Source organism: Cotesia typhae, unplaced genomic scaffold (assembly GCF_013202065.1).
Source record: "Cotesia typhae breed Kobodo isofemale line unplaced genomic scaffold, CoteBio_Ctyphae contig_83, whole genome shotgun sequence".
NCBI lineage: Eukaryota > Metazoa > Arthropoda > Insecta > Hymenoptera > Braconidae > Cotesia > Cotesia typhae.
The window spans coordinates 2280701-2296631 of NW_027423769.1; the positions used below are offsets into that span (position 1 = coordinate 2280701).

General features: G+C 27.2%; 3 protein-coding genes across 5 annotated transcripts; 1 reads left to right on the forward strand and 2 right to left on the reverse strand.

Moving 5' to 3' along the window:
* Positions 1 to 5777: 5777 nt before the first annotated feature.
* On the reverse strand, positions 5778 to 7510 carry Mrpl44 (mitochondrial ribosomal protein L44). Its single transcript, XM_074251825.1, has 5 exons — positions 7327 to 7510; positions 6714 to 7080; positions 6559 to 6643; positions 6104 to 6407; positions 5778 to 6041 (listed from the first exon to the last, which is right to left on the reverse strand). The coding sequence occupies exons 1-5, from the start codon at positions 7391 to 7393 to the stop codon at positions 5851 to 5853; spliced, it is 1014 nt and encodes a 337-aa protein (XP_074107926.1). The 5' UTR covers positions 7394 to 7510; the 3' UTR covers positions 5778 to 5850.
* Positions 7511 to 7973: 463 nt separating this feature from the next.
* Positions 7974 to 13362, forward strand: LOC141533204 (ankyrin repeat domain-containing protein 13C). 3 transcript variants are annotated; one of them, XM_074251938.1, is made up of 5 exons: positions 7974 to 8295; positions 8460 to 8651; positions 9390 to 10174; positions 10264 to 10664; positions 11100 to 11377. In XM_074251938.1, the coding sequence occupies exons 2-5, from the start codon at positions 8555 to 8557 to the stop codon at positions 11152 to 11154; spliced, it is 1338 nt and encodes a 445-aa protein (XP_074108039.1). In that variant the 5' UTR covers positions 7974 to 8295; positions 8460 to 8554; the 3' UTR covers positions 11155 to 11377. The 3 variants fall into 3 exon arrangements, with proteins under 3 accessions (XP_074108039.1, XP_074108038.1, XP_074108041.1); XM_074251937.1 differs by having other exon boundaries at positions 7974 to 8651; XM_074251940.1 differs by lacking the exon at positions 11100 to 11377 and adding an exon at positions 11389 to 13362 and having other exon boundaries at positions 7976 to 8651.
* A 794-nt stretch (positions 13363 to 14156) lies between these two features.
* On the reverse strand, positions 14157 to 15869 carry Vps24 (vacuolar protein sorting 24). Its single transcript, XM_074251863.1, has 4 exons — positions 15693 to 15869; positions 15526 to 15586; positions 14739 to 15133; positions 14157 to 14676 (listed from the first exon to the last, which is right to left on the reverse strand). Exons 1-4 carry the CDS (start codon positions 15735 to 15737, stop codon positions 14515 to 14517), a joined length of 663 nt encoding a protein of 220 aa, XP_074107964.1. The 5' UTR covers positions 15738 to 15869; the 3' UTR covers positions 14157 to 14514.
* Positions 15870 to 15931: the final 62 nt, after the last annotated feature.

The window sequence follows — 15931 nt, forward strand, 5'->3', positions numbered from 1 at the left end:
TTTCTATCATATCACATCAGAGTTGGGGGCTATTTAAAAAAAAAAAAAAAATATTTATATTTTATAATAATTCTTCTAATATACGTGGATTGTATTTTTGAACTACCTACATGAGCATGTATATTTATGTCTGTAGCAGTCATCATCATTATTTAGATTTATTCGTTTTATATTACTCGTTAGACGGCGGATAATAGAGGAATAGCGTGCCAAGCCACACCTAGCCAATGATCGGTTGCACTCTGGTCATCTGAAATCATTAAAACTGATGAGTAAAATCGAAAAAATTTCAATAAATAATAATACAATGTAATATAATTAAATAAATAAATAATATATAAAACATTAGTGTCAAGACAGAAATAATCTTTGGAGTAATTATTGGTCTTAATATGTTTTATTAGTCATTAAAGTTGCGGTGAAACTTCCGAGGACGTAAACTGGACAGCTGTTTATTATCATTTTTGATTCTTCTGTAATCGGTTAACTTATTGACACTAATCGTCTACTCTTGCGTTACTCGATTACATTTCCTATCTTAATTTTGTTTTCATCATACTTTTTTATCATTATTAATTATTTACACGCTTTTTATTTTTTTATTATTATTTGAACAACTCCACGAAAAAAATATTTTAATTTTTTATAAATAAAAAAAAAAAAAAAAATCAGCAACTCAAATTTCCGTGAAAATTGTTCACAGGAAAAATTTCTTGAATTTTTTTCCATTATGGTAGTTCACTCGGGACATATAGTTTGTGCTATTTCTTTCCTTTTCACTAGCTAGTGCTGCCTTTCTCATGAGTTATCTCTTATTCGCTTTTACCAATGGTTATTTTTGTCTGACGAGCCAATTTATTAACAATTTATAAAAAATTACTTGTTCAAAATTTTCAAAATTTTTTTGGATTATTTTAAGCATATTATTCCAACTAAAATATTTTTAGTTACTCAGAAAGTCCTAATAAAATAACAAAATCATTGTCCTGAACTTCTGTGATCAAATTTTAAATTATTAAAATTTTTTAAACGTCATTAAGATTTCAAGATTTAAAAATAATGGTCAATTGATTTAAAATTTCAACAGCACATGTAATGCGTATTCAATTACCCAAATTTCTAAAACTTTTAAAAATTTTGAATTTATGACCAAACTACTTAGAAAAAATTGACTTTAGCAATTACTTCAAGAAAATTTTCGTAGTGAGGACATAAGACTAATAATACCAAGGCCTCGAAAACTTACTACTGATTACACGACTCCAGTGATAGTAATAATACAAGTTTCTTAATTTTAACATACAACATCTATCCAAATAACATAATATAATTATGCATTGTTTATTTTCACCGGCTGAAATTTTATTAAAATAATTTCAAATATTAATTGTTAACCCGGAGGCTCTAGATAAGAGTACCGTGACTATCACGAAGTCTTAGTAATTAAACTCTTATCCAAATACTGAGAAACTATTGGGCCAACTTTATTACTCAAGACTCGATAGTTTCTAGATAATTATTTCTTCTTTTTTATTTTTATCTCTTCTTTCTTCTTCTTTTTTTTTGTCAGCGATAATTATTATATTTATAGAATAATTAATTTGAATTATCGTGTAAGGGTAGCCGATATACACCAGCGATATCGATTGTTACACATAGGAATTGAAAATAGCATTGAAGGCATCTCATATCGATATGCAGTGCGACGTTGCCATTTCGTTTATTCGATTCCGTCGGTCAATTGACCTGTGACCCATGAGTTCGATTCTTGAGAGAAAAATATTTTATATTGTGTACTGTACATCCTGTAGATTTTTTTTTATTTCTTCTTAACTTTCTTCAGTACCATAATATGCCACTGCAAATAGAAATATTTATAGAAATTATTTAAAAAAAAAAAACAGACAATCAGCAGCTATTTCCAGCCAAGCCAGTCTGTAATACTTAAACATTAACATTTTTAATGCAAATAAATTAACAAGTTTATATTTATAAAACTATGTTAAGTTTATGTTTAAATACATTAAGTATATCTATCAATATATCTATATAATAAACTACCTTTAGAATGACATACTTGAATGTCAAAAAGATTATACAATCGTTATCGCAAATAATTTAACGTTAATTTCGTAACCAAAGATTGTTTCAGAGGTGTGGTTGCTAAATGACATCTAATTTGATACGACGGACAACGTAAGAGATTGAATTGCCTGTAATATAATATAAAATACCATAAATATGCCCGTGTAAAAAAAAAATTAGTCTTAAAATTTTTTTAAAATTTTAAAAATCTGCTGTTTGAATTTTTTTTTAGCGTCTTAAAAAAGTCTTAAAATATTTTTCGTTTGTGTTACATTTAAGATCTTAAACAAACGAAAATTTTAAGACGATATTTTTTTACACTAGAAGAAGTAAAAAAATTTTTTTTAACTTTAACATTTCGACATTAATCAATACCATGAGTAGCCCGTTAATTTATATTTTTATTTTATTTTTAATAGCCGCAATAAAGATGAACTTTATCATCCGCTAAATACTAAAAAATATGCGATTACCGTGAGATAAAAATTCAAGACGAGCATCAGCCATTTTGTGGTACCAAATCCGCCTAATGTATATAAAGAGTACATACATAGTACAATATATATTACACATATCATTTCTACATACATACATCCAGTATATAGGGATATATATATATATATATATATATATATATATATATATATATATATATATATATATATATATATATATGGTGGCTGTGAGTTACGGACGTTAATCGTGATCAAAGTCGTTGGAACCAAGTCCCTATTCGTTTATCTGACCCTGCTCAGGTCGCAACGCCAGTGCCCTTGTAAGTTAAGTCGCCACCATACCACTACAGGGATCTTTTTCTTGGATTAAATGTGCACGTCCTATCCTAACTGTAATGGTGAGAATAAATTTATATCAGAAATATTACACAGGATATGTAATATATTTATCCATTAACTTTCATATACTCTTCTCTTCATATCTTAGCTAGAAGTTAAGATGACGAACTTCTATTGCCAGTGATATCAAATGATATGATAAATTTTATAAAATTTTATCGAGTTATTTTCTGGATTTAGAACGTGCTTCTGTGTAATCTCACCTGTATAAATTAAAATTTTTATTGAGTAAATAATTTTGAAAAATTTTATCATTTTTATTTTAGTAGAAAAATTTATAAACTAAAAAATTCTTTATTTTCTTGGTTTAAAAATTTTTCTTTTAATTCAAGTTATTTTTTTTTTTTTTTTCAGAGCTATATGTAAATAATTTAATCATCAAACTTGGGATATTTTTCAAGCAACCCTAAATTAAATAAAAATAATTTACATACTTTTAAATCAGCTGATATTTTGTCAGCTAAAAATGAAGCAAGAATTTCCTGCAAAAAAAATTAAAAATAATTCCGAGCAATAAAAGTAATTTTCTGCCGCATCTCAACAAGAATTGGGATGAGAAGGTCTCCGGGGTTCGAAGCTCCAGTGATAGAGTTAGTTCTTGGTCGGTCCTTGTTGGTCCTTGTGCAGTGCCTTGGAGTAGGCACACACTGCAAGAGTTAAAACAACAATAGCGCTGATTACTGGACGGCAAAAGGGTGTGGCAGCGCCATTGAGTCGTTACATGCAGGAGCTAAGTGAGATGGAGACTAGACTGGGTATGGGTAAAGAAGAGAAGTTGTTATGTGGTACAGCGCGAGAGCAACTGCGAGGACCTCGGCAACTGAGTGCGAGATAAAGACACCCAGAGAGAAGGGAGCAGAGGATTGGAGCCGCCAGTGGGGGTTGAAGCTATGGGCGACCGAGACGCAAAACCCGAGACAAGGATGAACCACATTAAAGGGGATATATCAAGCCATAAATAATCAATATATCTATCCTCAGTCTTTTCAGATTTATTTTAACATACTTTTTCCTCTCTCTTTCTGCTCGACATTTTCCTCTCTCTTATATTTTCTTTTTCGACCGCTTCTTCCTTATTTAACCCAAAAAATTTACCTACTTTAGTATTATTATTCATTATCATTTTCATTTTAAATTTACTCTCAGTTTAAATAATTTTAATTTCTTCTAACCTTGTCCGCTAAAATTCTGAAACAAATTTGATTTTTTTAAAAAATATAATTTCCTTTTTATTTAATTAAAATTGTAATTTTTGTAAAATTGAAGAAATTAAAAAATATATTTTTTATTAAAGATGCTTAAATTTTAACTAACATTATAATTTTTTTTTTAATTTTATTGCAACAAAATTATTAAAAAAAAATTAATTAAAAAATTCCAGTTTTAAAAATTAAAAATAGATTATTAGTGGAAATTTTTTAAAGAATTTTTTTTTTAATGTAATTGATTTGTTATAAAAATAAAAAAATTGACAGTTTACAGCCATTAGAAATTTTATAAGCAATTAAATTATTATTAAAAAAAATTTAATTAAAAACTTCCACAAATAAAAAATTTAAAAAAAAAAATATTAATGGAAATTTTTTTAAGAATTTCTTTTTTAATTCAATTTATTTGTCATAAAAATAAAAAAAAATTGACAATTGTCAGCTAACATAATTTAAAATTCTTCTTTCTTCGATACTGTGCATTTAAAATTTAATAATTATTTTCTGATTGTTGGTCACTGCGCTGACTAATAAGAGTATGTAATCAGTTTTGTAAGCGAGAATAATAAATAATAAATAAAAAGTATAATAACACTACTAAAATAAGTATGTTATCAAATAGTTGTTTCGCACGATAAAGTCCTATGGCTGGTGCAAGAGTGTGGGTGGGTTCAATAATATATTTGCGTTTACAACAATTACATATATGTATACACGTCTATATACAATGTAGAGAGTATATAGACTTGATAAGCATTTATACTGGCAATAAGATAAGACTGATATACTTACCTGAGCATGACGAAGCCAAACCACCTTATTTTATTTATTTATTTTATCTTTTAAAGCCAGACGGTAAAGGGCAACCATTGACAAGTCAAATAAAGTACCTATACAAATCTTTCATCTGTGCATCAGACAGTTGTTAAATTTTTCTCATCTTTTATTTATTCAGCTCTGTTCTCCGGCTGTTTTTTTTTTCCCCCTAAGTCATACTTCTACGAACGGGGAAGGAGAAGTAAAGTGTCGCTGAGAGAAGTTGAAGTTTGAGTGCATGACCTGCTAAATTACAACTGGAAATGACGACCGTGGCGCCATTGTTTCAGGAATTTAAAAATTATTTTTAATTGTTGCGTCGTTGTTGAACTAAAGACACCGCTCGCGCCATCTGGCGGATTTTAAGGTTACTATATTTGAATAGTACTGAAGTTAGTAATCAGCTGTTTATTAAAAAAATTTTTTTAATAAATTAATTACAATAAAAAAATGCTTCTAAAAATTTTCACTTGTAATTTTTATTAATTTTAACATGTGAAACTTTTTAATTTAATTTTTTTTTATAATAATTTAAGCAGACATCTCTGATAATTTTTAGGATTTTTCTTCTTAAAAAAAAAATTTGAAAAATCACAAGTGCAATTTTTAAAAAATGTTTTTTTTTTTAGTTCTAATTTAATTAATTAAAAAAAATTTTAAATGTTTGATTTTTAAAAATTCACACTTAGTTATTTTTAAATTTCACTAAAAAAACCGACTTTTTCATATGACTATCATAAGACACAAAATTTGTCTTATTCTCTTGATAATATAGATAAATACTAGATTATTTTAAAATAAACTCTATTCAATCTAAATGTACCAGACAAGCTGATTTATTATTAATTAATAATCAATAATATAAAAATGCAATCTTTAAATAAATTCTAATTTTTCTGCATGAGCTTCTGAACATTTTGTGTACACCACTCATGAATCGGTAGGTTTTTTGGATGCTTTGAAGGATCGATTTCCAAGTTGAATTTCATCGGGTAACTGGAGTCTGCGAAGCCAAACATTTTGCTCAAGGCAATAAGAGCCGCTACCTTGATTGCATCTTCAATCGTACTTTCAGTACCTAGAAAATTAAATAGTTTAAATATTTGTTTTTCTGTACTCAAATCTAAATAAAAAAATTACCTGAAGAAATTAATTGTTTGTTTGAATATAGACCGACTCTGTAGACTGGCACAAGAGTATTGACTCCAGACTGGGCGATTAGTCGCGGCTCTACATGCTCCTTACCCTCGTTGGTAAGTATCTGGTTTAGAATTTCCAAGGGATTTTCTGGACAGAAAATCTCATTGAGATCTTTTTCGGCGAGTATTGTGATTAAAAAGTCACGGATGAATTTAGCTGTGTGTATTTCATTAGTACTTTTAGCAAGTGCTCCTACCAAAGCATAGAATGTGTTTGCCAACGTCTCGGTTGAAGGAGGATATTCCTATTATTAAAAAAAAAAAAAAAAAAAAAATAATAATAATAATAATAATAATAATAATAATTTAATATAAAATTTTTTTCTAAATAATTTTTCAAGAAAATAAATTTTTAAATGTCAGCTAACTTAATTTTTATAAAAATTTGATAAAAACCTCTGCTAAAATAATATCTTTGCATCCTAGAAGTAGTGCTCTGTTTGCCAAAACTTCTTGGGACAGTAAATACTCCTTGAAAGCTCTAAAAAAAATTAAAATATCAATTTCAATAGATGCAAATATAAGAAAACTAATTATTGATATAAATATACCTGATGCATTCGGCAGGCGTACGAGGCATTGCAAAACCCAAGTAAGCCTCGACAGTTTTCTCCGTCAAAGCTTTACCATTTTGAATAAAACTCCTGTTGTCGTAAAGGTTCAGTTGCGGGTCATCAATACCCACTTCTCGCTGCTTTTGTTCTTCTTGCAAAATATATGAGTTATGTGTGAAAGCCTGTGACAGGTACTCCAGATTGAACTTCTCTGAAAGTCGCTGGTTGAACGCGTAAATTTCGGACTCAAAGTTCCACTCGAGGAATCCGGATCTTGGTTGTTCTTTCGGAGGTCCCTGCTTCGCTTTGCGGCGAGTTATTTCTCTGAGAAAAGGAGCATACCACCGACGAATGTACCTTTTTCCTAAAAAATTTTATTATTAGTGACAATTTATTTTTTTTAATAAAAATTTTAGTCAATAAAATACAAGTTTAAAATTTTTTAAATTATTATCTATATTATTATTATTATTAAGAGAACAAGTAAAATTTGGTGGCCAGTGTTTTTATATGATAAAATGGGTTTTTATGTTGCTAGTCTCTATTATTACAAATAATAATTAAATTTGTCAAGTATTTTAAATTAATAAACAAATTTTTATTTCCTAACCTGTATTTGCGGCATTTACACTTTGTAATTTAATTATAAATTGACAACTTGATCTCAACACATTCATAATTAATTTTTTTATTGAAATTTATTATTATTATTAATTTATGTTTTCATAAATATTATTAAATTACTGAATTATTCCAAGTATATACATAAATAAATTAATGTATATTTTTAATAATAAAATTTTCATTAATTTTCACACTGTGATAAATTATAGAATTTAAATTTGGCGCCCTCTGGGGGCGCGGCGAAGAAATATTTAATTTAAATAAAATTTTGACGTTTTTTTTCCTTATAAAGAAAACAATCAAACGTTTATCATTTCAAAACAAGTTTTTTTTTTTTATAAATAAACAATTTTTACTAATAACACTGAAGTTGTCAGACATTAATAATTTTTTTGGAATTTTATAGTAATTAAATGATTAAAAAAAATTTAATTAAAAAGTTTCACATAACAAATTTTTGTGTTGAAGAAAATGAAAAAAATTTTTAAGTGACAGCTAAATTAAATGTCATTAATTTAAATAATAATTATAAATAATCTAATCTTTCAATTTAGCAACAGATGATAGTGCAGTTTTCTAACAACAAAAAAAAATATTATATATATAGACACATGAAATCCGAAAATGGCGAAACTCAAGTTGTGACATTGACCACTAACACTTTTTTTTTTTCTATAAAATATTATCGTGTATACCTACGCACAATACCTATAATAAAATAATAACAATAACAATAATAGTTAATAAATGAAAGTGTGTTGAAACATAATACGGTTATTATTATAAGCGTCAAGTCATCGTTGCTAAAGTTTTAGTTTGAGAAATAAGAACACACACGCAAGACCTTATTTGTGAAGTGTACATCAACTTGGTTTCATAAACCAAAACAAATTATTTATTATTACTTATATATATATATATATATACATATAACTTATACAATATATATATATTTGTTAGTATTTTATAAGTCTACATTATTTTATTGTTACAATTAAAATTATTCAGTTGATTCATTCATTATTTATGAATATAATATATAAATTTAATTATTAATTGAGTAATGATTCAATGATGAAACTAGATCAACGTGTTAATTAACTATTTTGTCAAAATTAGGTGTTTAAATGCCAAGATAAATAAGTTTGAATGATATCAAAAAAGTTTGTGGGGATGATTGAATAAGTCACAATCAAGATTAATATTTATTGAAAATGGATTATCCTATTCACAAGTGTATTTTTCAAAGTGACATTCAATCACTTAGTACTTTAATAAGGACGCATAATATTGCTGAAAAAGACAAACATGGTAATTATTTGAACAAAAACTAGCAAATGTACGGTAATTTTTATTCACATTTTACTATTATTATTGAGACTGCAGGACGAATAAAAGTTGGGTCTGGAATTATTTAAAAAAATTTGCGTTTAGATAAAATGAATTTATCAATACAATTATTGGTTTATTAATAAAACTAATTATATTGATCAGTTATCAGACATCTGCTGTTTTTGTTCATTATTAATCTAATTATTAAAAGTATAAATAATAAATTTGCTTTTAAAAAATAATCTTTTAGGTTCTGGAAATATTTTTGACAATTTTATAATAATGATGAAGAAATTGATTATACTTTATAATCAATTATAATTTTTCAAATTTTCTACATGTCAAATTTTTTCTTAATAATTTTTTTTAAAAATAAAATTTTTATATAGCTAACTCAATTCTCATAAAAATTATATTTATATTCAAGAGTTTCATAAATTTTGTATTTACATTTTTTTTATGGTCACAAAGTCAAGCTGAATTAAAAATATCTATGTCGTCATCTCTAATCGTTTGATGATGAAAAACCAACATTTTGTTTTAAAAGATTATTTTAAATGGATAATCAGAAAAAATAGACCGGAAAAAATTTTGGATGTTTATTTTACTGTTTTTTATAATAATAATAATAATAATAATAATGATAATAATTATTATTATTATTATTATTATTATATTAAACCCAAAAAAATTATTAAAATAAATTTTTTTAAACAGGGAACACTCCGTTGCATTTAGCAGTAATGCTAGGCCGTAAAGAATGCATCCAATTACTGCTCGCCCACGGAGCGCCCCTGAAGGTGAAAAATCTGGCAGGCTGGAGCCCGTTAGCCGAAGCGATAAGCTACGGGGACCGCCAAACAATATCTTCATTAGTAAGAAAATTAAAGCAGCAAGCCCGGGAGCAAATGGAAGAAAGGCGACCGGACCTAGTGTCTGCGTTACACAAAATGGGAGACTTTTACATGGAATTAAAGTGGGATTTTCAAAGCTGGGTGCCTCTAGTGTCGAGAATTCTGCCCTCAGACATCTGCCGAATCCACAAAAGCGGCGCGTCAATCCGGATGGACACAACCCTGGTGGACTTCAATGACATGAGATGGGAACGGGGCGACATATCATTCATTTTCAACGGCGACCAGAAACCAGGCAAGTCCCTGACGGTACTCGACAATAAAGCCAAACTGTACCAGCGCGTCCGCTACGAGGAGACGGAGCTCGAGATTGAAGATGAAGTGGACGTTTTGATGTCCAGCGATATCATGGCTGCGCAAATGTCCACCAAAAACATAACTTTTGTTCGTGCTCAAACCGGGTGGATTTTCCGCGCAGACAAACGCGAGATGGTTGGTCCTTTCAATGCTGACTTTTATCAGATTAATGGGATGGTACTGGAGAGTCGCAAGAGACGCGAGCATCTCAGTGAAGAGGATTTACAGAATAATAAAGCTATGATGGACACTTTGACTAAAGGAAAGTCTCAAGGATTGATCAATGGCGAGGTTGGTTTTTTTAATTTTTTTTTTTTTTTTTTTTTTTTTTTTTCAGAAAATTTTATTATTATTATTAATAAAAATTGATTTTTTTTTAGACACCAAACAGACGAGCATCTCTAAATCCTCCTCCAGACTCAAACATATCCTGGGAAGCTTATCTAGAAGCGCCGGCAGGTGAGTGTCCGCTTCTAGGCAGGAGCCATGTGTACAAAGAAAGCAGTAAAGCATTCAGAGCGACTGTCGCAATGAGCCCAGACTTTCCTCTGACTGTCGACATGCTTCTAAATGTACTTGAAGTAACTGCGCCCTTTAAACACTTTGGGAAACTTCGTCAGTTTGTGCAAATGAAGCTACCTCCAGGATTTCCAGTTAAAATAGACATACCGATTCTGCCGACAGTTACCGCTAAAATAACATTTCAAGAATTTGCATTTAGGAATGATATTAATCCAGATTTATTTCAAGTACCATCGGACTACGTTGAGGATCCTATGAGGTAATTTCTTCCACTAGTTTAGTATCATAAGATTGTTTTGATTTTTTATACTAAATTTTTTATTCTCTGTTAGTTTAATTAAATATTTAAGTTAATGTTAATAACGGAAGTTTATAGTCGAGTTAGTTTAAAAAAAATTCAATTGTATTCTCATGTTAATAATTACGATTATCTCTGAATTTAATTACACTGTTGATTGTATAATTATCTCACGGATACAATGTTAATTGTTTTTTTTTTTTTAACCATCTGCTGTATAAATAGTTTTATTACATTATTTATTATTTATTTGAACTTCTGTAATTATACAGTGTTTTAGTAATGCTTATTTTTATTAAATAAAATTATTATGGAGTAGTAAAAATCAGTGAACTAAAAAACTGTATACTTTAATAAATAAAAATAAATTATTAAAGTATTAAAAAAAAATTTCAGCTACTACGGAGCGTATATGGCAATGATGATGGTTCTACCAGCTTCTTCAGTGTGAAGATAAGACTTCTGATTAATAAAACACTAAACAAAATAAAAAATAAAATTAAACCGTCCATTTTAACATTTTATTGTAATTAATATTAACATGCGAATAAATATCGCATGCAATTTAATTGCTTGGTTTATAAAAAATACTACCATCATCATTGGCTAACAATAATCACTAACAATTTGTTTTAAAATACTCGTACTTAATATATTAACTCAAAAAAATAAATTAATTTTGCAGATTCCCTGACTTATGACGCTTTGATACTCTAACATTAATTGAAGTCAATTATTACACTGGCTCAGGTCTGATTTCACTTTTCGGGGAACGTTTAGCACTGGAATTCCCGCTTGGAAGCCTTGGTAGTATTTATTCCAGTCAGTGTATGCTACTAATCGAGTAATATATGTTTACTATTACATTATATTGTATTGTAATTTTTTTTTCCACCCCGATTATCAAAGGAGTGAGTATACGTGTAACTTGTATTTTTTGTGTATGCACCTCTAAAAATATTCGACACAAATTGTTAACTATTAATCCGCCCCAGCAATAATTTATTTTTATTAACATTTTTTAGTCAGTATTAATTACTCGATACAAAAATCGTTTACCTGAAAAACATATCACATTTGGTTATTGTAATTTTATAAATTCATCTGTCATTTAGTTTTTACAAATTGTTGAGTAATTAATATTGCATATAAAATATTTTTTTTTTTTTTTTTCCTTTTTAACGAAACAATTAGCTGCTAGTTTCTCAGTCACTGCCAATTGAAAGCTAATTAAGTTAATGCTTTTAATTGTACTGTTAGCAATTGTCAATATGCCTAAGTATTAGGGTTTATTGAAATTTAATTTTTTATTTTTATATTAGAAAAATTATTGCTTAAAAATTTAAGAAAATTTTTGGTAATTATTTACAAATTATCAAGGGGTCAAACTTATTTTTGGACATATCTAGGTCACAAAATTAACAGTTTTTTTTTTTTAATTGTTCATTTTTTTTTATGTATTTAAAAAAAAAAAAATATATATATATATATATCAATAAAATCAAATAGAAATTTCGTTCAAAAAAATGAAAATTAAAATAGTTGACCCCACTTGTATATATTCACCAAATTTTTTTTTAATTTAAAAAAATTTTTTTTCAATAAACTCTCAATATATATTTACATTTAAAAACAATACTTAAACTATACTCGACCTAAAAGTTACCAACTAGTAAAACAAAAAATATAAGCATACATTTAACTGTTTGACTGTTTTAAACTAAAATTAAAAAAAATACGTATCATCTTTATCAATATTTATCAATTAAAATAATATAAGTGCAAGTTATTTATTTATTCAAAATTAATTTATAAAAAATATAAAAAAGTATAAAAAAATGTAGCTATCTGCTCAATGGGCCAGCAATATAAATTGAAAAATTGTTAAAAAAAAAAATAATTGATAAATAATACAGAAAAAAAAAAAAAAAAATTGATATTAGCACGTGAAAATTGCTGAGCATCCGCGAGATGTGCCTCTTTTTTTTCGACCGTGCGAACTGAGTCTTGATATTTTAAAAGCAAGACGGTAATAAATAAATTAAATTAAAAAAAAAATATAAATCTATTTTTACACAATTTAAAAAAGCCAGAGCTCATCGATAAATTAAATTTGGCAAATACATCTTGCTCCGTAGTTTCTTCTATTTTTCTAAATTGTGTATCTTCTTGACGTATCAATAATAAAATTAATAATTTAATAAATTCTATTGATTAATAAAATTATAAATATTTGTATCTAATAAACAAACCCTTTGTATTTGCGTCCGGGTGTTTAGATTCATCGTAAGCAGCTTTTTTCTTAAATATACTCGTGTGCTCGATAGTTGATTGGTAGGTACTAATATAGTGTTAATTTATTGATAATTTTATCATTATTAATTAATTATTAATCAAGCCTTTCTTTGCTACACTCCCCCGTAGTATTTATCACTGTGTTATTGTTTTGTTAATCACAAAAAATTATTATGTAAAATTCGGCGCAGCGCGTTGACATGTTGAATTATATCTTCTATTATATTTATAATTTATTATTAATTATTAATATTGTGTTATCATTATTATTATAATTATTAAAAAAAATCATTTTTACACCAATATTACATTGTAAAAATTTTTCAACAATTACATAATATAAAAAAAAAGTTAAAAATATTAATTTAGCTCAGTATTATTTATTTACCTCAGCAAAGCCTTTACTTTAGAAGGTAATTATTTACAAGTGAGGTTCACTCTATTTTGGTCATATCTGGGTGAAAAATTAACAAAAACATTTTTTTTATTCTTCTTATTTTTACGGCGAATTTATGATAAAAATGCCGTGAAAAAAAATAATTTTGATAGCTTTTTTGGATTAAAAAGTTGGAAAAAATTTTGGCTTATATTTTTGAATAAAATTTCTATTTTATCTTTTTTAATAATTTTTTTTTTTTTATAAGTACAAAAAAAAAAAATATGAAAATTTTCAAAAAAAAAAATTTAGTTCAAAAAAATGAAAATCAAAATAGTAAAAACCCCCACTTGTAAATATTTCCCCTTTAAAATTATAAATATTTAAAAACCGTCCATTTTGTGTATTAAAATTTTATTTCTGAAATTAAAATGCATTTACCAGGACCAATTTGTTATTGATTAAATAATTGTTAACTGTATTTTAAATTATTGATTACAACTTTAGTATTAATATTTTTTTTTAATCTTTATTGTTAAGTAATATTTGTGTTTTACTCACCACTCTTTGTTAGTGTAATTATTCGAATGTTTGTAAATTATTTAAGTATAAATATATAAATCTAAATAAATATTAAAAATAAAACCAAGTGTTTTTTATTTAAAATTTTTTATTGCTTCAAATATCATTTGAATCTCAATAAAGCAATCAAACCTTATTTACAAATATTCTTAATTATTACAAAAAAAAAAAAAAAAAAAAAAAAAAAAGAAAGAAAGAAAGAAAGAAAATATACAATGCTACAAAATAAGAAGATAATTTATAAAATGTTACAAAATATATAACATTTATTCTTCGTGATTTTTTTGGTTTTTAGTTAATTTTTGTAAAGTGTTAAAAACAGCGAAGACGAAGCCAGCTCGTTATATAATACAAAATTCAGTAAGTTAAATTCTTAAAGATTATATTTACTCGAATACTGACTTTCTGAAGATTTAAATAAATAAAAATTAAATTATTATTAACAAGTGCATAAAGCTAGTACTTTTATTTATGATTTATGACCAAGGTCTAAGCGCAAGCCGGTGATCTATGTACGGGATTTAAATAGAAGAAATATAAATCTAAAAAAAAAAAAAATTAACTTCTTAAACTTTGAAGCCGATTTTTCATTTCTTCCAGCTCGGTGTCATCTTCAGCTGGTTCTTCTTCTTCTTCTTCTTTAGACGTCGACGCGCCGGGTGTTTCAGTGACAACTGCTGGAGCAGTACCTAATTGTCCAGCAGTTAATTCCCACAGAACCTTAAAAAAAAAAAAAATAATTTTATCAATAATTATTTAATAAAATAAAATAAAATTGGTACCTTGTCTACTTCCTCATCAGCTTCATCCTCCATATCCTCAGAATCTTCAATAGAATCCATAGTTTCATCCAGCATCTCCTCAATAATTCCCGCCTTCATCATCTCCTTAGACATTTCGCGCATCGTCGCAGCAACTTCCGGGACTTTTATCAGCGACTGCATTGCCTGCATTACTTCCGTAGACTTTGACAGTGAACCAGCGACTCTTATCGTCGCCAGTTGGTTGTTCATCTGCATGGATATTGACTTTAAATGCGCTTGTGATGTTTTTATTTTATTGATTGCTTTACGCGCCCGGATTATTTCTTTGGCTAATATTTTACACACGTCCTTGTCATTTTTCTTAGCTGATTCCTTCAATGATTTTTTCACTTTTTCTTCTTCCCGCCTGATCGCTAAAAATTTTTTTTTTTAATAATTATTAATCATTTTTAATAATGACATTGAAGTTAACTGACATTAAAAAATTTTTTAGCAATTAAATTATTATGAAAAAAAATTTAATATAAAAATTATGAAAAATATATCAAAATGCGAAATTTTATTTATTTATAGTTCACAAGCCACTGCAGTCACATAGTGACTCCAAGTTTGCTAGTTTTTAATTATAACATAAAAATTTAAATAAACTATAAATATCTATGATTAATTGTCATTAATGCGCGCAGTATAAATACTTAGATGTTGTAAGCATATAATTTGTAACTCTGCCATTATCTTTGAATGACATAAAGATAATGACATTGTTCTTGTATTTACAATAAATATATTTTAGTATATGACTCACCATTAACCTGCCGATCTAATTGATAACCTTCTTTTCTCAACTTATGAGTCCATTCTCGTACCTGTTAATAAGATAAATAAATAAATTAATTATTTATCAACTTACAATTAGTTACTTACTAAACAGAGGTTATAAAAAATAAAAAACAAATTTTTTTTTAACTTTACCTGTTCCTTCGGATTTTTCTCATGAGTTTTTCCAAACAAGCCCATTTTTGGTTCGTAAGTACTTCCCTTTACTGTTTTGATTTGATTATTACTTGTAAAATAATACAATATCAGAAACGTCAAATCCAGCGTAAAAGTTTTTTTCTACGATCTAAAAGCGCTTCAAACGCCATTTGTCAGATGTAAGAGTAAACATTTATCATCAGTAGATAAAAAAGTTTGAAAATGTCAGCGGTAAC

What these genes read in the sequence shown, in the direction of transcription:
- Vps24 (XM_074251863.1), bottom strand. Translation starts at nt 15,737, where the DNA reads ATGGGCTTGTTTGGAAAAACTCATGAGAAAAATCCGAAGGAACAG. An exon ending in AGAAAAATCCGAAGGAACAG is followed by an intron (nt 15,587 to 15,692) that starts GTAAAGTTAAAA and finishes TCTTATTAACAG; the next exon opens with GTACGAGAATGGACTCATAA. An exon ending in CTGATGAGGAAGTAGACAAG is followed by an intron (nt 14,677 to 14,738) that starts GTACCAATTTTA and finishes TTTTTTTTTAAG; the next exon opens with GTTCTGTGGGAATTAACTGC.
- LOC141533204 (XM_074251937.1), top strand. Translation starts at nt 8,555, where the DNA reads ATGGATTATCCTATTCACAAGTGTATTTTTCAAAGTGACATTCAATCA. An exon ending in TGCTGAAAAAGACAAACATG is followed by an intron (nt 8,652 to 9,389) that starts GTAATTATTTGA and finishes TTTTTTAAACAG; the next exon opens with GGAACACTCCGTTGCATTTA. An exon ending in TACGTTGAGGATCCTATGAG is followed by an intron (nt 10,665 to 11,099) that starts GTAATTTCTTCC and finishes AAAAAATTTCAG; the next exon opens with CTACTACGGAGCGTATATGG.
- Mrpl44 (XM_074251825.1), bottom strand. Translation starts at nt 7,393, where the DNA reads ATGAATGTGTTGAGATCAAGTTGTCAATTTATAATTAAATTACAAAGT. An exon ending in ACGCCTGCCGAATGCATCAG is followed by an intron (nt 6,644 to 6,713) that starts GTATATTTATAT and finishes AATTTTTTTTAG; the next exon opens with AGCTTTCAAGGAGTATTTAC. An exon ending in AAGATATTATTTTAGCAGAG is followed by an intron (nt 6,408 to 6,558) that starts GTTTTTATCAAA and finishes TTTTAATAATAG; the next exon opens with GAATATCCTCCTTCAACCGA.